Here is a 23260-nt window from a genome sequence, read left to right on the forward strand (position 1 = left end):
TACACAGAGACACCCCTTTACATTTAACGCACCCTGAGGACCATCCTACCCAGTCCTACCCCGCTTGCGCTCTCACCCTGGAAAAAAACTGGTCATTATCCAAGAGAAACTACACATCAGCATATGGTAGGGAAAAAACACTTGAGAAAGATAGAATGTAGGCTAGGGGAACTATAACTCAGGGCTTTTTACTGTTATTTGGGAAATGCCTTGGTTTGATTCTAAGTAGAATAACTTCAGAACAAATTCTGGGGGAAAGATCACAGTCCAGGCATAAAGGTCTGTCATCCCCAACAAGGCCCAGAGAAATAGAGGAAGCTGGTGATGACAATTAACCAACAATCATGAGGTCCTGGGAAGCAGTTCAGTGGACTAATAATGTAAAGGACAGACAAGGGCCCTTACCTTTGTCAGAAACATAAAGTCACTGGGTTTTCTTACTAGGGATATACCTTCCAGGAGGTCTTGTTCACCATAATTCATATTCACAGAACAAACCAACTGCTTTTTAACAATCAAACTACAAAAGTATTCCTGAGCAACTTAAATTCCAAGATAATTATAATATAATGACTCAATTCTTCCCATCTCTAAAAATGGAGGGAAAGATGAAAAAAAAATGAACATGGGGTTGAGGAAGTTAGAGAGGAAAGGAAAGTATTAAAGACTAAAAGAGAAATAAAATAGCATTCATTTTACTGCCAAATAATCACATAAAGGATGTTTCCAAGAACTTCTTAACCAGGGGAATTAAATTTTAAAAAAAATATTACACGTAAAGGAATTAAAATGTATTAAGTATCTATGATATGCCAGGTCTCACACTATATCCTACTATTCCTCAAAACCATAACAAATCCTCAAAACAAGGGTTTGTAAAAAAGAATTTTTAAAATTAAAAAAAAAATAGAAAAACAACTTTTAAAAAAACTGTGATAATTACTCCCATTACAGATAAGGAATCTAAAGTTTCTAAAAATTAAGCAACTTGGTTGGGCCCAGTGGCTCACACCTATAATCCTAGCATCCTGGAGGCCGAGGTTAGGTGGATTGCCTGAGCTCAGGAGTTCAAGACCACCCTGAGCAAGAGTGAGATCCTGTCTCTACTAAAAATAGAATAACTGGTTGGGGTTGTGGTGGGCACCTGTAGTTCCAGCTATGTGGGAGGCTGAGGCAAGAGGATTGCTCAAGCCCAAGAGTTTGAGGTTGCTGTGAGCTATGATGCCACATCACTCTACCCAGGGTGACAAAGTTAAGACTGTCTCAAAAAAAGTTAGGCTTGGTGCTTGTAGCACAGTGGTTACAGCGCCAGATACATGCTCTGAGGCTAGAGGGTTTGAGCCCAGCCCCAGGCCAGCTAAACAACAATGACAACTGCAACAAGAAAACAGCTGGGCATTGTGATGGGTGCCTTTAGTCCCACCTACTTGGAAGCTGAGGCCAGAGAATCACTGAAGCCCAAGAGTTGGAGGTTGCTGTGAGCTGTGATGCCATAGCACTCTATGGAGGGCAACATAGTGAGACTCTGTCTCAAAAAAAGGAAAAAAATTAAGCAATTTGCCAAAGATCACTGCAGTGATTATCCCCCAGGAGAACCTGCTTTGAGGGGCACACATGCCTAACAGTTTCCAGCTCCCACACCCCAAGATCCACTGTGATATACATGCCGAGGTCATGCCAAGGCCAAATTCCCTGTGCCAAATTCCCAGCCAATGACCTTGCGTAGCAGAGGTACTAGAAACGCCTTAGCCGCTTGAGCTATAGGCACCGAGCCATTATGGTGTAATTCTTAAAATAGCAGCCAGAATGATCCTTTCAAAACCTAAGTCGTCTAATTCCCCTGCACAAAACCCTCCAATGAATTCCCGTTTCATTTCAAGTCAAGCAGAAGCCAAAATCCTTTTTTTTTGAGACAGAGCCTCAAGCTATCACACCCTGGGTAGAGTGCCGTGGCATCACAGCTCACAGCAACCTCCAACTCCTGGGCTTAAGCGATTCTCCTGCCTCAGCCTCCCAAGTAGTTGGGACTACAGATGCCCACCACACGTCTGGCTACTTTTTTTTTTTGGTTGTAGTTGTTATTGTTGTTTGTCAGGCCTAGGCCAGATTCGAACCCACCAGCTCTGGTGTATATGGCTGGCGCCTTAGCAGCTTGAGCTACAGGTGCTGAGCCCCCAAATCCTTCTTAACAGTCTATAAGACCTTATACGATTTAGCCTCCTCATTCAACTCTGACCACATCTATTTCTCCCCCTCACGTATTCTGCTGCAGCCACACAGCCCTCTTGCAGACTACACCCCAAGCAGACTCCTACCTCAGGGCCTTTGCTTCCTCTTCCCTCAGTGTTGGCTACAGACGTGATTCTTCAGTGCTCTGCTCCAGTATCACCTTCCTCTGAACGCTGTGCACACTTAATACTGCACCACCACTACCACACCCTTCCATGCATCCTTTATTTCCTTTCACCAACTTATTTTTCTCTATAGAGAGATGAACTAGCTAAATGAACTTTAACAAGTTAGGCTTATTTTACTCAAGTAAAAAAGGGGGTGGGTAGGAATAATCATATGAAATGATGGTCCAGAATATAATTTGCACTCAGTAAACAGTTGCTTAATATTATTATTGCCATGTAGTGAGCCAGGGGATGCATTCAAATACAAATAGGGTTTCCTAAAAGAGCAACATCAAGTTTACATCTGAGGACCAGTGGAGGGGTCACTTGAGTATGTTGCAGATGGTTGTCTGGCCCTGAAATAGGCAGGTCTCTAAAAAGCTCAGCACTATGCAGTGCTATTACAAACAAGTACTCAATCAAGCAGCAATAGTGACACCAAGGCCCCCCGCATTCTGGATCATTTCTGTTACAATTTTGCTCCCCCCACCACTTCCCACTCCCAGCAGAAGAACAGGAAGTAAGAAGGTCATTATAACATAGTTAGTAAAAGAGAAAAATTAAAACCAAGATATTTGGGAACTAGTTAATAGTATGTGGTGTAAAATGCAAACACTACATAGCCTTTAAAAAGAGTAAAGAATAATTCACAAAGATAGCAATGACACATTTTAAGTTTTTAAAAAAGGTACACAACAGTATGTATAGTATAATCTCACATCATTACAAGAAAATGGAGGCGATACAGACATACGCTTGACTTTGCATAGGAAAAAACTATTCTTTGTTGTTGTTTTTTTGTTTTGAGATGGGGTCATGCTGTGTTTTCCAGGCTGGAGTGAAGTGGCATGATCACAACTCAATGAAGCCTTAAACTCCTAGACTCAAGGGATCCCCCTGCCTCAGCCTCCTGAGTAGTTGGGACTACAGGCACATACTACTACACCCAGCCAATTTTTTTCTTTTTTGTAGAGACAAGGGTCTCACTATGTTGCCCAGGCTGGCCTCAAACTCCTGGCTTCAAGCAATCCTCTCACCTCAGCCTCCCAAAGTACTGAGATTACAGGTGTGAGCCACCACACTGGGCAGGAAGAAAATAAAATCTAGAAAATCAAGGTGCTAAAAGTGGTTCTCTATGGAGAATAGGATGGAGGCATTTTAATATTTTATTTAATTCTATTTAAAACAAAGCCATTGCAGATACTGATGAAAGAAGAGGACAACCAAAGAGAAATGAAACCTCAATGGCAGATGAATCAATCATATGTATCTATGTCTCTGGGTGAATTAATAATTTCTTTATAGCATTTATTTAAAGACAGATATGAGGCTCGGTGCCTGTAGCTCAGTGGCTAGGGCGCCAGCCATATACACCGGAGCTGGCAGATTTGAATCCAGTCCGGGCCTGCCAAACAACGACAACTACAACCAAAAACTAGCCAGTTGTTGTGGCAGGAACCCGTAGTCCCAGCTACTTGGGAGGCGGAGGAAAGAGAATTGCTTAAGCCCAAGAGTTGGAGGTTGCTGTGAGCTGTGATGCCACAGCATTCTACTGAGGGCGACATAGTGAGACTCTGTCTCAAAAAAATAAAATAAAATAAAATAACATAAAAGTCAGATATGAACTTTGCAATTGCAAACTAAAGCAGACCAATTCTACTTGGTGTGGTTTTCCAATTGATATTCAGTAAAACAGTGACTAGGGGAACGTATGTGTGCTTGTTTAGTTGTTGGTTTGTTTGTTCAAGGCAAATGATGGTGTGAATAAGGTGGAGGCAGAAATATGGCCTGATCAAAATGAACTCCAGCTCAATACTTTTCAGGGCCCCTGATTAAAAAGTGAAAGACTAATAATCCAGATATAGCTTCTACTGGTAGATAAGAACAAGAAGAAAGGAATAACAAAGACCCCAATTCTTATCTTGTTTTTCCCACTTACTATCTCATTTTAGTATTAACATCTGTGACCTTCAGGTCTCTCAGCATCAAATGAGCCTAACAAATCTCCTTCACCCCACAGTGTTGTTGTGAGCCTAACAAATCTCCTTCACCCCACAGTGTTGTTGTGAGATGTGGGGGGAAATGTAAAGCATTCAGATCAGCACCTCCAAGCCCTCCATAGCTAGCTAGGTGGTTAATAAACAGTACCTGAAATGTGATTACACAGATAGGAAAAGAAAAGCAGAAGAAACTACTTCAGTAAATCTCAGTTAATGGGAATGTTCAACGAACCCATTCTTGTGACTAACTTATCTAAATAAAAGAACACTGCCAGAGGAGAAAACAAAAGCTATACACGTCGTCAGTGAGGAAGAACGTAACACAGAGGCTCAAACACTTGCATACAGCCACACATGGTTGATTCACGGAGGCTGTTCAAAGAGGACTTAGTGATAAGGACCACTCAGCCTCAGTCTTACTTGTTATTGATTTAGGATTTATTTTCTAGCTATTTCCTAAAAAGATCAGAGGCGTATTATAGTAAGAGTCACATACCTAGTAGACTCATGTAAACAAGAATATAAGAATGAGAGAAGTGTACTGAGGGTGAGGTGGTAGCTGCAACAGAAAATAAAAAGTGGGGGCAAATTTGCAGACTATCATCAGTCAGAGAAAGAAATACAATCTCTCGTAATTTTATAATCGGAAACTGATCCTAGAACTTTATGGTTCTTATTCTTCCTGCCCCTGCCAATAAGCTTTGGTATGTTAGCTTCTTCCTCTCTGCTTTGACAACTACCAGCTGTGTGACCCTGAGCCAATGCCTTGCCTCTCTGAACCTCAGTTTCATCCTCCCTAAAAGAGAATAATGCTCCTACTTCTTTGTGAACAAAGGAAACAGCAACATTGGCTAGCATTAACTGGATGCTTCCTAAGCATCAAAATTTTCATGTACATTGGCTCAGTGCCTGTGGCTCGGCAGGTAGGGCGTCAGCCACATACACTGGAGCTGGCGGGTTTGAACCCAGCCCGGGCCTGCCAAACAACGATGACAACTACCACCAAAAATAGCTGGGCGTTGTGGTGGGCACCTATAGTCCCAACTACTAGGGAGGCTGAGGCAAGAGAATCGCTTAGGCGCAAGAGTTTGAGGTTGCTGTGAACTGCGATGCCCTGGCACTCTACCGAGGGTGACATAGAGAGACTCTGTCTCAAAAAAAAAGAAAAGAAAAAGAAAAAAGAAAGAAAAGAAAATCAGTAAATGATCCCATTAAAAAGTGGGCAAAAGATAAGACAGAAACTTTTCAAGTGAAGAGAGTCTAATGGCCAAAAAACACATGAAAAAAAAATGCTCAGCATCTCTAATCATCAGGGAAATACAAATCAAAACCACAATGAGGTAGTATCACCTAACTCCAGTGAGAATGACTCTTATCAATAAGTCCCAATGCAACAGATGCTGCCATGGATACAGACAGAAAGGAACATTTATACATGTTGGTGGGACTGCAAACTAGTCCAACCTTTATGGAAAGTAGTGTGGAGAAATCTCAAAGAACTAAAGTAGAGCTACATATGATCCTCTCTCCCATGATAGTCTGTTTACCCAAAAGAAAAAAAGACACTTTTGTAAAAAGACGCTCGCACTCAGATCTTTATAGCAGCAAAATTCACCGTAGTAAAGATGTGGAAAGAATCCAAGTGCCCATCATTACATGTGGTGTATGTATACAATGGAGTATTACTCCACCATTAAAAAAAGGGTGACCTAATATCTTCTGTAACAACCTAAATGGAACTAGAGACCATTCTTCTAAGAGAAGTATTGCAAAAATAAAAAAACAAACACGTGTACTTAACACTAAATTGGACTAGTTAATCAACGTTTATGTGCACATATGGAAGTAAAATTCAACAGAAATCAAGTAGGTGGGAGGGAGAGGAGGGGTTGGGTAAACTCACACCTAACAGGTACAATGCACATATCCTGGGTAAAGAGCACACTTACAACTTTGACTTAAAATGTGCAAAAGCAAATTATGTAACCAAAACGCGTATACCCTTGTAACATTCTGAAATTTAAAAAGTTAGAAAAAGTACTGAAATTATATTAGTATTGTATATTTACAGTTTCTTTAAGGAAATCACACCATTTAATCTATTTTTTCTATTTAACTCACCAAATATCTATCTGCCTACCATTATGTACTATTTCACCTATTTTACAAATAAGGAACTAAAAGGCAATAAACCTTCTAGTGATGGCAGAAGGCTAGGGCGATGTGCCCAAAGTCATATGGAAGTCACTGCCAAAACCTAATAAAAACCTCAGTCCTCTTACTTCTAAATCAACGTTTATCCTCTCACATGACACAGCCTCCATAATAAAGAACAGATTATTCATTTTTTATCTGGAAAACTACCAAACATATAATTCAGTAAGGGGCCTCATTGACCCTACCACCTTGTCAAAGGGAACAAAGTATATAAAAAATGAGGTTTGCAGGAGCAGACGGCTTTGGTCCATCAACTTTCTCTTAGATTACAGCCGTTAACTAAGATAAAATAATATAAAAATAACCTAACAGAGCCTCATGTCTTTGGAAATTCAAGTTAAATTCACTGATCCTTCAAATTTACATACAATCCACTAAAGGTGATGGCTAACTCCTCTGGGCTATAGCAGTGCACATTATGTCAGCCAGATCTTTTAAAGATAAATATGCTACACAACTGGGCCAAAGTATGAATCCAAATCAGCAAAAAGCACTTAGCAGGCACAAATTCATAGACCCACAGAATTCTGGAGCTTCAAAAGGAACCTGGAAGGCCACTGAGAACAGCTTCTTCACCTGGTATAGGAGGAAACCAAGGCTCAGGAAGGTTAAGTGACTTGTCCAAGGTTGCATAGACAGGAAAGTAAGAACTAGAAAATAAACCTGCTGACTACTATCTATTACACTTATAAATGTTGCTCCCAGGACTCATAGTACACTTAGCACTTTGCAGAATTATTTATCTATACGGATAGTACAGAGAAAGGTAACAGGAAAACTCTAAGAATTCAGACCCTGATTGCTACTTACTGTCCATGTGATCTTGGGCAAGTGCCTGAATTTCTCTGAATAGATGAATTTCTTCATCTATCAACTGAGGGTCACAGTCAGTTTCACAAGTAAGGTGCAGGCAGTATAAACAGATTGCACACAGCCTGTAAGCTCCATGACAGCCAACATCAGGATTGTACATTCCCAGCACAGAGCCTGGCACGTGTATATTCTTGGAAAATTCACTCAGCAAATTAATGAATTTATCAAGCAAACAGGTTCTGCACTCGAACTCAGTCCATCTGGTTCTTAAACATTAGGTTACATTGCTCCCAATTCATACGATTCCAAAGCACAGTGTCAATTCAGCCTTATGGAGTACTGAGAACGCAATAGAATAAGGAGGCCGTTTTCTGGCCAAAAGGCAGGAAAAAGTTCGGTGGGGAAAGTTCCTGAACCCTCAGTGTTGGGATTAATACTTTGTTAGCATTGGACATCATGAACCCTTGGAATCAACCAAACTTGGGTTTATGTCCTAGCTTTAGCATAAGCTGTGTGTGTTCAAAAATATTTAATATTACTTTACCTCTCTGAGCCTAAATTCCCATACCTGGGGAAAAACCTACTTTACAGGGATTGTGTAAAAATATGTAAAGAAATGCAGACTGATGTGTGGCACAAAAAGAGATTCCACGTCCATTCTGGTTATTTGGAAGCTTCATTCATTCACTTCACTTAGGTCTTTGCTCAAATGTTACTTTATTCCCTATCAACAATAAGGTTCCCAAACCTCTCTGTTCCCTATTTTGCTAATTTTTCTTCATTGTCCTTATCATCATTTGACATTACACTATGTATTTATTTTTCTATTTACTGTGCCTAGTCAACTATCAGGTAAGCCCCAGGGGGGACAGGGACCTTTTATTTGTTGTTCATTTGTATTTACTTCTACATCCCGACAATTAAAAAAAGTACCTGGCATGATTAGTGCTTACAAATATTTGTTGAAAGACTGACCAAACTAATTTAACACCCATTTGGGCCTTGCTATATCTGAGACACTGTGCAGCATCTTTTCTACGCTATGGAATCTGAGAAGCTTTAGGCCTCACCTGGACTGCTACAGGTGCCTCCTGACTCCTTCTCCTTGTGTCCACTTTGTCTCCCTACATTCCATTTACTAAACAGCAGCCAGAGAGATTGAGGGTGACAAAATGAGACTCTGTCTCAAAAACAAAAACACCTTTAAGTACTACATATTAATTTAATTAACAATATTCTGCTCTTTTTGTTGTTGTTGAGACAGAATCTCAAGCTGTAGCCCTGGTTAGAGTGCTGTGGTGTCACAGCTCACAGCAACCGCAAACTCTTGGGCTTAAGCGATCCTCTTGCCTCAGCCTTCCAAGTAGCTGGGACTATAGGTGCCTGCCACAATGCTCAGCTATATTATTCTGTTCTTAATCTAAAATTCTTCAACAGCAAGGATTGGCTATGAGATCAGACAATTAAGTTCAAAAATTCATCCTAGAAATAGTACTACATACCTCATTGCTGAATTATCACTACGGTCATCTTCAAAGTACTCCCCTTAGCTATCTGGTGACAACAGTGATATTCAGCACTGAGGTATATAGAATTTTCCTAGGATGAGTTCATGAACTTAACTGTTCAACCTCGTAGTCAAGGAATACGAGTTGGAGATTACAAGTGTCAAGGTCTTTTCTGACTTGGGGCCTTTGGGGTTGCTGTTCCCTCTGCCTAAATAGCCATACCTGTAGGCTGGCTATTCCTTATCATTTAGCTCTCAACAAAAATGTTACCTCCTCAGAGTCCTCCCAGACTAAAGGTGCCCCGCCAACATCACCCTGATCAAGTTACTCTCTTGTGGCTCTCATTGCCTCTTTATTCCTGACAGCATTTCATTATCTGGAATGAATTTATTTATTTGTCCAATTTTCCCAACCAGAATGTAAACTACAATAGGACAAGGAATTTCTCAAACTTACTTCTGCATACCCTGCACCTAGTACGTACTACTTAATACTCAGTAAGTACTTCTGAATCAATAAACTAGATGACTAAAGATGTTTGTCAGGATGAAAGGTGCAAATAAGGTACACTATTAGCCTAACAGGAGAGTAGGGTATTCGTTTCCACCCAAGGACAACCACCCCATTTCATCAAAACATGAATTTCAACCAAACTTACTTGGGAATGGGTACCTGAATTAGTGTCCCTTCCACTTCTGGGTTCAGATTCATTCCACTTTCTCTTATAGCCTTGATAGCTGCAGCTGTACACTGAAAACCAGATCAAAAGGTAAACAGAATTAGTAAATAATTATTACCAGATGCTAACCCTCTGCCGATAACTGGCAACCCATCTTGGCAGAACATGGAAACATTTAGTTCTGTTACCAGTAAGATCAGGAAGTTACATTGGTGTAGAGTGCTTTGATCAAGCTGAATAGCAAACTATGTCCACTCCTGGTACCAGTGTACTGCAGGAGGAAAAAAAGAAAGAAGAAAAACTAAAAAGAAAACAGCTCTGCTTCTTTGAAAAGATTTCAATGGTTTGAGGCAACACAGATCAAAACCACAATAAATCCTCAAGGGAGGGGGGTTGGTCTCTGCAAAGATTGGTATAAAGACAGATGAAAGATTTCACATGTTAAAAAATTCCAGTTGACATTTTACACTCAAAATATACCAGTGCCGATTTGGAATAAGTAAAATAAATTTAACTCATTCACATCTACACTAACACCAAACTCACTCATGTTTTGGAATGTGCAATGAATATCTGCTGGTATATGCTGCAGGAAAAGTAGTATGGTACAGTAGTTAAAAACCTGGGCTTTGAGGTCAGAAAGATCTCAGTTCAAATCCCAGCTCTGATAACCAGGTGACCCTGACAATATGCTTGACTTCCATTTCAAAACCTGAGACCATGTGGCACCCAAACCTCATAGAGGCAGTGAAATAACATAAGCAATGTATCTGCTCAGTGCCTAGCACACTGTATCACCCAGTCAAGAGCAGTTTATTATATAAACATGTTACATACCTTTACTATGAAAAGGTAAGACAGCATAAGGCCCTCAAACAAGGCAGAGTTGACATCATCATTTAGCTGAGGTACCTCTTTCAGCCTTCAGGGGCTTCTCTGACAGGTTTGCTCGCTAATATACCAGTAGGCATACTGGTACGCTGACGTCCCAAAGTGCCTCACTTCACACTTAAGCCACACTATAACAACACCTGGTATGCAATCCCAAAGGATAACAAAAAAGCAGCGTGGATGAGAGATGCTTTCATTGGCACTACAATGTGGAATTCATGAAAATAAGGCCTCTGACATTTTCAAAAGAATTTTTAGGTTTAACCAAGCCAATCAACATGACAGGCCAATTCGTGGCCTTTAATTCTTCCCTAAACTTTCTGATTAAATGAATGGGGGTTGATACACATCTATTTTACTTTCCTGGGGGGGGGGGGGAGAGAATCTCCTGAAGCAATATATTAAGACTCACCTCTACAAAAAACAGAAAAATTATCCAGGCATGGCAGCACACACTTATAGCCTGAGCTACTCAGAAGGCTGAGTTGGAGGACTATTTCAGCCCAGAAGTTCAAGGCTGTAGTGAGCTATGATCATGCCTATGGACACACTCCAACCTGAGTGCGACCCTCTCTGGGTCTTCTACATCTGTATGAGGTATTACTATCTGGTTAAAAAGACAAACCAGATCTTGTAGCTACAGATGAATAATCAATACTCTTGGGAGGTGGTACATACTTGTAGAATCTAACAGTGTTGCCACTGCCTAAAATAGTAAATTTTTAAAATGGTACTTCTGACTACAGATTATCAGAGCTGGAAAAGATTTGTGACCCAAGCACAGCCCCTTCATTATGTAAAAAGAGACTCGTGGGATAAGGTCACATCCCTAAGCATAGACAACACTCCTCCGTGATAGCCCAAGAGAGATGGTGTGAGTACTCCAACCATCATACTTTCAGTTACTGGCCCAGTTAAGATGGAGATTCAGCCCCATGCTGTTACTTTGTCTATATTTTTTCTAGATCTCTGAGCTCAATATATTCAGTAATTGTAACATATGGGGTTTAATTTTTTTTAAATAGCCAAAAATAATTTGGAATTAGGTCTAGGGAATTAGGGTATAGCCAAAGTAAATAAAAGAGCTGGATAAAGAAATGAAATTGATTTTCCTTTGCAAAAGAATTGCCATCTTAATAAAACACAGATTTCTAAAGTTAACAATAAAAGAACCTCCACTTTGAAAGGGGAGTCTAATCTCCAATCTCCTAATCCTCTTCCACGGCTTCTCACTGCCTGATAATCACTTCTAAAACATCCCATCACTTCCCTTTCACAGTCTGGGCCAAGTATTTCCACACAACCTTCTCCTATAGGCACAAGAACAACACTACTGACGCCAAGTTGGGCAGGAACTATGTCTCAATATTTACATCTTTCCAGTATAAGGGAGAGTGCCAGGTATGTAGTAAGTGCTCAGTCAAAGCTTGCTCAATGAATATAGTAATGATCAGGTTCCGTATCTATTAGAAAAACTCATTTTCTTTACCTCATGTATATAATCCCTCAAATCTTATTTTATACTAACTTTTCTGTGTCCTTTCGTATGCAGAAAAAATGTGAATCAATCGATGGTTCACTTTTCAAAGAAACCCACTGAGACATGTAGTTCTTGTAAGATAGTCTACATAAGTATATTTTGCTTTGACATAGTAGAACACAGAAACTGCTTCTCAACATGACCTCTGACTCACTCATGATTCAGACCAGAAAAAGGTATACATTCCTATAAAACTTCCATCTCTCATCTTAGGCTTTATCCCCTCACTGGAAGGATGCTCAACAATATCCCAGGGCAAATGCATTGCTCTCAAATGACAACACCAACCAACTGGCTGCTTAGAGTAGTGTGTTGATAAAGACCATAGACTCTATCTGGGGTCAGGCAGTGAAGAGTGTTCTAATCAGTTAGCAATCTCTGCCATTTCTATTCTTCAGCTAACCTCTGCTAAAAAACAAAAAATGATAACAGTTTTATAAACCAGTGAACAAAACTTTTGACAACTTGGATTAAAGTCAACTCTGTTAGTACCTTATCAATTACTGACCTTCCATTTTCTTTATATTTCAATGAATCCCTAGAACAGGGGTCCTCAAACTTTTTAAACAGGGGGCCAGTTCACTGTCCCTCAGACTGTTGGAGGGCTGGACTATAGTTTAAAAAAAAAAAAAACTATGAACAAATTCCTATGCACACTGCACACATCTTATTTTGAAGTAAAAAAACAAAATGGAACAAATACAATCACACCGCCTCATGTGGCTCGCGGGCCGTAGTTTGAGGACCCCTGCCCTAGAATATAAGGTCTACAAAAGCAGACACCTAGTCTGTCCTAATCATCAATGAATTCCCAGCACCTCCAACAGAAACTAATAATTTGCAGACACTCAAAAAATATGTGTTGAGTTAGTGAATGAATGGCTTTCATGTCATATAGCCAAGATTTGAATAGAGCTTTATCATAACAGTGTGAACCTTGGGGAGACATTTTACTTCTCTGAGCCTCAGTTTCCTCATCTATAAAATGGAATAAATAATGCCTAATTTACCAGCGTACCTGTGTTGATCACATGAAACAAAACATTAGAAAGTGGCTGGCAACACAGTAGACACTCAATATATGTCAGCTCTAAAAAAAAAAAATATATATATATATCAGCTCTGCTCCTTCCACAAAAGCAATAATGGACCTTGCAGAGTTTTGTTTTTCTCATTTGCCTTGTTTCGTTCAAATCATGCTGTGGTTTTTATGCCCTTCTTTTCTTTCCCATCATTAACTCTAGCTGCAGGCAAGTTTATGGAAGGCAGCAACCGTATGTATATCATTTATCAAGCAGGACACATGTTAAACAAATGCAACATAGTTTTCTGTCTTCAATGCATTTGAAAAGATTATGCATGTAAATCTGCACCATGTCACTACATAGTGACACTGAAAGGGCTCAGATTTGGAAAGAAAGTCAACTTTATGTGAAACAGAAAGGAATTACATAAACATAGACAGGATTAGCTTAGCATTTTGAAGCTACGAACCTGAGTACTCAATAGACAGCTTCTAACCTGGAGGAAGGAAATAGTTAGAGCTATTTGTTTAATATATACATTCAATGAGATAAAGGAATTCAAAAGACAATGTAACTCACACTTTCCCCACTCCATCCCTGTGAATAAATGAACCTCTACTGAGATACTTATAAAGGTTTTTTTCAAAACCCATGGAATTTCAACTTGGAGAAATAGCAAAGATGTTTTGGTTGAAAAATTAAGACGTACTCTAACTTCCTAAGAAAAATTAGGCCTCATAAAATGCTCTAGTAGTCAATCATATGCTTCTTCTGTGAATGCCATTTGCTATTTAATAACAGAAGTGGCTGGCTCTAAAAAGCAATCTGCCTGATGAGGTCTTCAAGCTGTGTAATTAGGAGGCTATTCCCTAAATTGGTCTGTGCTGCCTAGAAGAATAAGACAGAGAGGCCACAGTGGTTCAGAGAGGGCCAAAAAGAGAAAGAGGTGACAGTTCCTTTTTTGTCCATTTCTCCGATCCTCTGTAACACCAGAAATGAGTGCCTCCCTTTTATCAACCTAACAACAGATATTCACCTATTCAAGGAAAACGTACTGAGTTGCTTCCATGTGCCAGGCACTGTGTTTGGTGCTGGATACAACAAACAAGTTAAACATAATCTCTACATTCCAAGCTCACAATCTAGTAAAAATGAAATTGAAAATGGACATGTAAGTAAATGTATAACTATTAATAGTAGTTAAGTGTAATAAAGAAAAAAATCCCACTGTACAAGAGAGCTTCATGTGGAGAAATTAGATTGAATAGATTAGGGGAGGGTTCCCTGAGAAAGTGACATTTAAGCTGTGATCTGAAATACAAGTAGTAATTAGCTATGAGAGAGTGTTCCAAGCAATAGGAGCAGTATATACAGAGGCCCTGGAGATGGAAAGGGATTGGTGTGTCTGAGGAGCTGAAAGGCCAGTGTGGCTAAAGCAGTGTACAATGGTGACAGCTCTACAAGAATGGACAGATGGGTACAGGCCAGACCATGCAGAGCTTTCTAGACCACAGTAAGGATTTCAGACACCTTTTAAAGATTACTTGAAACCATATACTTAAAATTTAAAGCATGAGAATGGCATGATGCAATATACATTTTTAAAAACTGGCTACAGTATGGAGAATAGAGGGGAGAGTGGTAATAACACTCCCAAGGTGTCTCTGGCATGTTTATCAAATTCAGCAGATCTAATCTAGGTTTGTTTATGTCTCTGGAATAGAGCTACTCAAATGGAACAATCAGAACAGGACAATTCCTTCACTTTCATGTTAGCAGATGAGGAAACAGAGGCCCAGAGAAGCAACTTCCTCAAGGTCATAAGGCTAATTGATGGTAGAGATGGGATGATTCCAGGTCTTCTAGGAACTCCCCATCCAGGCCAATGCCTGTGAACCAGTAAGGAAAAGCCCAATTATCTTCCTTAAACTAGATTTAAAATCATAAAGCCTCAAGGTTGCAGTGATCTAATGCAACCTACAGTCTAGTCTTGGAAGGACCGTGCTCCATGTAATACTCTACAATGGTCAGTCTAATTGAAAGGATCCAAATACTAATACAGAGGTGACAAACTGGTGACCCTTAGCAGTATCTGTCACATTTATATGTTTTATTTCTCTCATAGTCTTTTTTTTTTTTTTTTTTTTTTGCAGTTTTTGGCCGGGGCTGAGTTTGAACCCACCACCTCCAGCATATGGAGCTGGCACCTTACTCCTTTGAGCCACAGGGCCGCCCTCTCTCATAGTCTTTAAAAAAAAAAGAAGTGAAGTAGTCGTCAACATTTAAAGAACAAAGACCTCACATACAAATGTCTAGGTTCCTCTGGAAATAAAAATTGTAATAGTAGTTAACACTGATTACCAGGCTCACATTTATGCCTGGCAATGATCAACAGGAGCTGGGCAGAGGCAGCCCCCTCAAACAGGGTTCAGGCTCTCCAAATTACTACAGCCCTCCCACTTGGCCAAGCACTAATCACTGCAACTCTGTTATTGTTTTCTTAGATGGGGCAGTTTTGTATGCAAATTACTTGCTTAGCCTCTATGGCATTTGCATTTAACAGAAAAAGAATTTAGAAACACAAGGAGAGTTTTTCCCTATCCTTAAGTAACTTTTGTTATGTCTTCTCACTAGGTGCATTCCAAGCTGAAGGAAACACTCTACCTGACCTGACCCAGCCTCCACCACTGCAAAAGAAACCTTCATAGTGCAATTTTAGCAAGGCCAGCTTACCTCTGGGAAGCTGGCCATATTCACCAAAATCAGCTGTGGTGACTTCATGGAGATCTGGCTAATCTGGTTTAATGCAAGCTTCCCATCAGCAGTTACCACAGTAATATGATCAAGAGATCCTAAAAGAGAAACAGTTTCAGAATTCCAAAGGACCTTAGCAGCCCCACACCTAAGCCCCTATCTAATTCAAATTCAACATTCAGGGACCCCTTACCTATGCTACTCAAGGTCTTGCATAGGAGCAGTAGTGTTATGTGATTGTAAGAACTTAAAAAGTTGACAGAACTAGGATGGAATTCTTCACCACCAACTAGGGTAGCCAGTCATCCTAGTTGGCCTGAATCGAAGTGGTTGAAGGAATTTCTTGTGACACAGGACTTTTAAAGCCGAAACTGGAAAGAACTGATCACCCTCAATTCTTTGCCATTTACTAACTGTAAAACCTTGGGCAAGTTACTTACCTTCCCTGTCCCTTGATTTTCAACTCAGTCAAAAAATAACTACCTAGAAGTAAAGTGAGGACTGTAGCTAAAAATAACTATAAATAAATACAAACAAACTACAAATGACTATAAATAGCTATAATTATATATTGATATAAACTGTAAACAAAAACAAACTATAAGTAACTATAAATAAACATAAACAAGAAATATAAAAAATAATGCTTTTTATTCCTTTTAGTTCTTACAGCTAGCTACTCTGTAACACTGTATCACTAGCTCCACTTTACAGATGAGAAATTAAGACTTGGTAGAGATCAATGGGTCCAGATTATAGACCTACCAAAAGGAAAGACAAAGAATCCAGACCCAAATTCAATTGTGCTTAATTCTGATTTCAGCTGAGGGTTTCCCTTCTACAAGTGCAATTCTGGCTGTATATCAGAATTCTCAAGGAGCTGTTAAAATTAGATTCTTGGGACCCACCCCAGAGATCCTGATTCTATAGAGGGTTGGGAGCCTATAATTTGAAGGTAGCCTATAATTTTTATTTTTTCTAGTTTTACCATATGATTCTGACACAGCCAGATTTGGAGCCATTCCCTTATATCAACCTTGATTTTGGTTCTTATATCTCTTTCAGAAATATACCTATTTAAAACAAAACATAACTATTAACATATGATAACATAACTATCCCTGTTGTCTTGGATTTGATCTTTGTCCATATCTGAATTCTAGAAAATCCTGGGCAAAATTTTCAGAAACCAAAGGAGGCAAGCAATAAAGCTACAGTTACCAATGGAAAGAGGGCATTACTCAAACTCCCTGATTTCCTATACCAGTCACAGTAGGAACCACTCAAGGGTGGCTCACTGTGAGACACAGAGAAAGGTGAAGGAAAAGCATCTTAATCAAATTGGAATTATCCTAGAAATAATATGTTAGAATAAAGCAGTACCATACTGTAATGCCAGAGGTTGAGCCCCAAGGAGGTTCCAATTTGGACAGACTGGAGAAAAACTAAGGAGCTGACACTAGCTATGACATGTCTGTTATTCAGCTCTGTGGAGGCAGGCAAGTTAGCATAAGAAGCTTTCCCCATAGGAAGTCTGCATGGGAAATCTACCATAAGAAGTCCTCACAGTGCCAGGCGTGGTGGCTCAAGCCTGTAATCCCAGCACTCTGGGAGGCCGAGGCAGGTGGAGACCAGACTGAGCCAGAGCAAGACCTCATCTCTAAAAAAATTGCCAGGCATTGTGGTGGGAGCCTATAGTCCCAGCTACTTGGGAGGCTGAGGCAAGTGAATCACTTAAGCCTAAGAGTTCGAGGCTATGATACCACAGGCACTCTACCCAAGGCGAAAAAGGGAGAGAGGGGGGGAAGGAAAGGAAAAGAAGGAAAGGAAGGAAGGAAGGAAGGCCGGCCCCACAGATGGAAAGCCTCAGGATCTAATATAGCAGCCAGAACAACAATGGCTGCAGCCAAGCATTAATTACAGAAGAATGACATCATACTGTTTTATCATGGTTACTTAGCATGGCACTTCACCTTCTCCACACATACTGTGGCCCATAGATCTAATTTTACATACTCAATCAAATTCAATATCATCATAAGACAGAAGGTTGTTGATACTAATGGTTTTGACCTGGAAAAGTCCAGGAGGCAGATGGTAAAAGTTATTCTGAGAATCAACGACCTGAGTTCAAACACCAACTCTGCCTCTTCCACATTGTGTGACCCTGGGCAGATCCCTTCAACGTTCCAAGCCTGTTTCCTGATCTCTAAATGGGGCATAAAATTGTATTTATCTCATAGAGTTTTTATGAGATTCAATGAAACAGTGCATGAAAATAATAAATGTTGACTATTATTACATTTGACATTTGCCTATATTTAAACCACACTAACCTACTAAAACAATTTCTCTAATATATTCTGTTCTCTCTTGCCTCAGGAGTCTTACATATAATCCTCCTTCTACTGAGACCAACCTTCTTTGATCAGGTAACTCCTGCTCATTCTTTAACACTCAGCTATAGTAGCATCTAATCTCAGAAATCTTGTCTGACCTCCTGGACTGGATCACAATCACCCCTGTGAGCCCCTATGCATCCTATGCATATTTCTACAATAATGACGACAGCCTACATTTATTGAACCCTTCCTATGAGCAAGACATTGTGGTAAATGCTTTCTATACTTTGTTTTCATTATCACAATAACCCCATGAGAATTATTATTACTTCCACCAGTCTATAAATGAGGAAACTCAGTCAGAGAGAGTCATTTGCCAAAGAAACAAAAGCTCTTAATGGAGATTGAATTCAAACCCAGGTCTGACTAACTCTAAATTGAGTGGTCTTCACCACTTAATTTTGCTATATGGTTGTTTTTTTGTTTTTTGCAGTTTTTGGCCAGGGCTGAGTTTGAACCCACCACCTCCGGCATATGGGGCCGGCGCCTTACTCCTTTGAGCTACAGGTGCTGCCCTGCTATATGGTTTTATACATGTTGGCTTACTTGTCTGTCCCATCTAAGTTCTAAGTTCGCAGAAGGTGCTGACAATGTCTTTTCTCTATCCACAGCACCTATTTAAGTAGTGAACACGGAAAAAGTGCTTAATAATGTTCTGATGAGTGTATGCATAGATGGATGAAGGGGAAAGAGGGCAAGAATGAACAAACAAACAAACTCACATCCAGACATCTGTTAAAAGATGGCAACTGTCTTGGAGATAGAAACTCCTGGTAGGAAGATGGAAGTACTATCTGCTGGTTCAGATAGTAATAAAAGATGATAAGGAACAACTGACACAAAATACTAAATTTATCTGTTTTACCCAGTCTCTTCATGGCCCCAAGGTCTACAAAGAACTTTAAACTAACATAGGCCTGAAGAGAAAGAACCAAAGAGGAAATACCAACAGGAGGCCTTTTGAAAATGGATCTTAATTTGGCCTTCCTGATTTGCCATAAAATCCTTTGCCACAGAAGTCCCAACATAGGCTTTTCAGTATGGAATTGTGGTGGTTCCCAATCCCTAAATCCATATCGACATAATGCATCAAATCTTTTTCCCTCAATCTGTCCCCAGTGAGAATCTCCCTCAGCTGCGTTCCTGCCCCTCATTTTCTCAGAGGTTAACGTTTAACAAATTACACTCCCAACCTCTTTCCAGGCCCATCATCTTTTTAAGTTCAACAAGAGTGGAGCTTGCTGGCTAATTTTGAGTATCACATTTCTCCCTGAGCTCCTCTCAAACTGCTCTCTGGTTTCGGCTGCAGAATGTTAACAGGCCAGAAAGCACAGGGGAGACAGAGCACTTTATCAGTTTCATACCTAAAATAATAAGCAACTTTAAAACAAACAGCTGAGAGAGATTGAACGGCACGCTCTACTGTCAGCAAAGGCAGAAATGCCTCAGTCCAGAAGCTGACAAATGATGGGAATGGTCTTTTAGTTTCACACTGGATCTCATCTCTGAACTATGTTTCCGATAGTGTTTATAAATGGAGCTGTATATTTTTCACTTGGTTTTCTTAAGAGTGAGTTCACGAAATATTTCTAGTTTCCTTATGAACTACCTCAATCAGGATATAAATGGGAGCAACCCAAGCTCCCACAGATACTTTCAGAGGGGGTCCCAGGCTTGACTCTAAGATGATGACAATTTGCAAAAAGGCCAATTTAACAGCAATTGGATTTTTCCTGCCTGCTTGCACCATCAGCTGACAACTCACTTCTCCATCACATCTGCAAATAGTTCTCCTAGACAGTCCTGACATTTCCCACTTAGAAAAGGCACTTTCAGGAAGTTATTAACCCAAACGGAATCTTCCTGGTCAAGCTCAGGGGTATAGTAATGGCTCAGGTGGACACGTCTGCAGGCATTTGGTTCTCAATAAGGATAAGAACAACCATATAGAACAAATAAGAAAAATCAGACCAAAGATGTCAGTTACTGTGAGACCAAACACTTAGATGTTTTTATAGTACAGTCACAATAAAACTCCCACCATTTTTTTGAGAGTATATTTCCATGAGTGCAAAAACTGTGCCTATTTTTACTTACTACTATGCGACTAGCACACTCCCCATTTCATAGCAGATAAATAGTGAATGGATAAATAAATGTAATGTTAGCTATTTTCCAGGTGCTGTGCTAGAACCATTACTTACGTTACCTTGTTATTTCAATACCCACCCCCAAAGCATAAGGTAACAATCAAACAAGGAAACTAAAGATCAGAAAAGTAAAGTAACTTCCTTTGGTCATCAGTAAGTGACAAAGCTGGGACTAAAACTTAAACTCTGCCAAAACCATGCTCTTTCTACTACACCTCTCCTCAAAACATTGGTTCAGTCACTAACCTGGTGAGGTCCTTATGTTGAGAGTCTTATTGAAATTATCCTTGAGTGCTTCCGTCACAGACTTCATTTCGTCGTCAACTTCTTCCAAGTTGATTATATCCTCAACCAAGGAAGTATTAATATTCACTCTGGCTTGGGACTGCCCTTTCCCTTTGGCTAAAAAGTCAACATTCAGTAAATAGAAGAATAGCAATAAAAATTGGTTAAAAAGTTACTACTGTGTAAGGGGAAAACGTTAAGTACTGTAAAATTAAAAATCTGTATCACTGCCCTAAAAAAAAAGCATGCATTTACTGAGTATCAATGAGGTACTCAGCATGTGCTCAGTACTCTTTCTCTCATATTAGTGAGGACACAAGTTTTATAGGCAGACACCCCAGTTTAAAAGCCTGGCTACAATGCATACTAGTTTCTGACGTTAGGCAAGTTACTCATCTTTCTGAGTTCAGGTTCTGTGCCTGTAAAAGAAGAACAATAATATCTATATTGCAAGGTTACTATAAAGATACAAATTAAGTCATTCAAATAACTAAAAGAGCACACTATCCATATGGAAGGGAATCTATAAGTAAATTAATTTCTTATTTTTCAGAAAAAATAAACAGATGATGAGAAAGGTAAAGTGACTTGCCTAATTTCACAGGAAATGGTGAAGTCAAGATTTGGTCCCAGATCTGCCTAATTTTATTTATTTTTTATTTTTTTGAGACAGAGCCTCAAGCTATCACCCTGGGTAGAATGCCATGGCGTCACAGCTCACAGCAACCTCCAACTCCTGGGCTTAAGCAATTCTCTTGCCTCAGCCTCCCAAGTAGCTGGGACTATAGCCGCCCGCCACAATGCGTGGCTATTTTTTGGTTGTAGTTGTTATTGTTGTTTGGCAGGCTCAGGCCAGATTTGAACCTGCCAGCTCTGGTGTATGTGGCTGGTGCCTTAGCCACTTGAGCTACAGGCACTGAGCCCATTTAATATATTTCATTAAATAGCTACAGTGAACTCAATCTTCTACTATTTGTGTAGCATATTATAATTTGCAATGCAAATACAAGTACATTCTTCCCCTTGACATTCAAGTTAGCTCTTTGTGGCAGAAAGAAATTGCCCAACATAACCAACCAGTAAACAGCAGAGTGATTTTCTTTTAAGTATGTATTTGCTTGTATTAATATATTGTGCTTCTAAGTTAACTGCTTCTAAGTTAACAAGCTAATGCCTTGGAAATTTTCAGAACTGACAACAGACATAGATCTTCAAATTCAGAAACACAAGTTTCCAATAGTATAGTAAAAGTAAATCCATATCTAGATATCTTGTGAATGCAGAAAACCAAAAACAACAAGATCTTGAAATAAACCAGTAAGAAAAGACAAATTATCTCTAAAATTCTTTCCAAGAACAACAACAGAAGTCAGGAACAATGGAAATACAATCTTCAACTTTAGACTTTCTAAAACAAATATGTTTAGTATGTTAAAAATGTAAAGATATACCCATCAACATTCATATACAACATATAAGAGGTTTTACAAATATATAAAATCACAGAAAGTTTAATGTATAAGAATGGGAAAACTCTAACTCTAGCAAATATCATCAAACAAGAAAGATTTTAAGATAAAATGCATTATTAGAAATAATGGGGACAACTTTAGAGTAATAACAGAAATAATTCGCAAGATACACATATAACAATTCTGAGTTTAAATTAAATCCAACAGGGTAGCCTCAGAATTAACAGAATTAAAAGGAGAAATTGGCCAGGCATCATAGCTCGCATCTATTTATCCTAGCACTTTTAGAAGCGGGAGGATTACTTAAGGCCAGGAGTGTGAGACTAGACTGGACATGAAGAGACCTTGTCTCCACAAAAAAAAATTATCTTTAATTAGCTAGAGGCATGGTGGCAGATGCTGATAGTCCCAGTTACTCAGATGTTGAGACAGAAAGATTGGTTGAGTCCAGGAGTTTGAGGTTGCACTGAGCTATGTCGAGACACCAATGTACTCTAGCCCCAGTATCAGAGTGAACTCTACCTCAAAAATACAAACAAAACACAAAGAGAGAGAGAAACTGGAAAATCTATAATCACGCTAGGAAATTTTAATACATCTTTCTTGATAACGGATTAAGCAAATAAAAAAGTAAATAGAAAATTTCATCAATACAATTAGTCAACTTGATCTGATAAACACATACAGAACCACATACCCAATAATAAGAGAATACACATTACTCTGAAATACGTAGTTAGACCTTTATATGAAATTACCACATTATATCCCACAAAGCAAATCTCAACAAATATCAAAGAATCTATATCATATAGAATATGCTCTCAGTGGGATTAAGATAACTGCAAACAACCATATGCTTGAGAAATTTTTATTTTTTTATTTTTTGCAGTTTTTGACCAGGCTGGGTTTGAACCTGCCACCTCTGGTATATGGAGCCGGTGCCCTACTCCTTGAGCCATAGGTGCCGCCCCTGAGAAATTTTTTAACACTACTGAATAATAAACACTAAAGGACTACAGAGAAATGAGTAGATATTTTGAAATATTTAGAAATGACCATAATAAAAACACAGCATATCCAAAACTTTTAAGAAGCAGTTAAAGCTGTATTTAGACAAATTTAGGG

The 23260-nt window shown here is 39.4% G+C and overlaps 1 protein-coding gene across 16 annotated transcripts in view; it reads right to left on the bottom strand.

The window, feature by feature from the left end:
* The window catches only part of MRRF (mitochondrial ribosome recycling factor), a 66578-nt gene that overhangs the window by 23268 nt on the left and 20050 nt on the right, over positions 1-23260 (bottom strand). For 11 of the 16 annotated variants that reach the window (XM_053563625.1, XM_053563663.1, XM_053563628.1 and 8 more), the window contains 3 exons: positions 20622-20777; positions 15803-15921; positions 9593-9684 (listed from right to left, as the gene is read on the bottom strand). In XM_053563625.1, coding sequence (XP_053419600.1) covers positions 9593-9684; positions 15803-15921; positions 20622-20777 — 367 coding nt within the window. Of the gene's footprint in view, positions 1-9592; positions 9685-15802; positions 15922-20621; positions 20778-21038; positions 21080-23260 lie in introns of all 16 variants that reach the window. The other 5 variants (XM_053563714.1, XM_053563708.1, XM_053563701.1 and 2 more) reach the window with 3 other exon arrangements.

Source organism: Nycticebus coucang, chromosome 2 (assembly GCF_027406575.1).
Source record: "Nycticebus coucang isolate mNycCou1 chromosome 2, mNycCou1.pri, whole genome shotgun sequence".
NCBI lineage: Eukaryota > Metazoa > Chordata > Mammalia > Primates > Lorisidae > Nycticebus > Nycticebus coucang.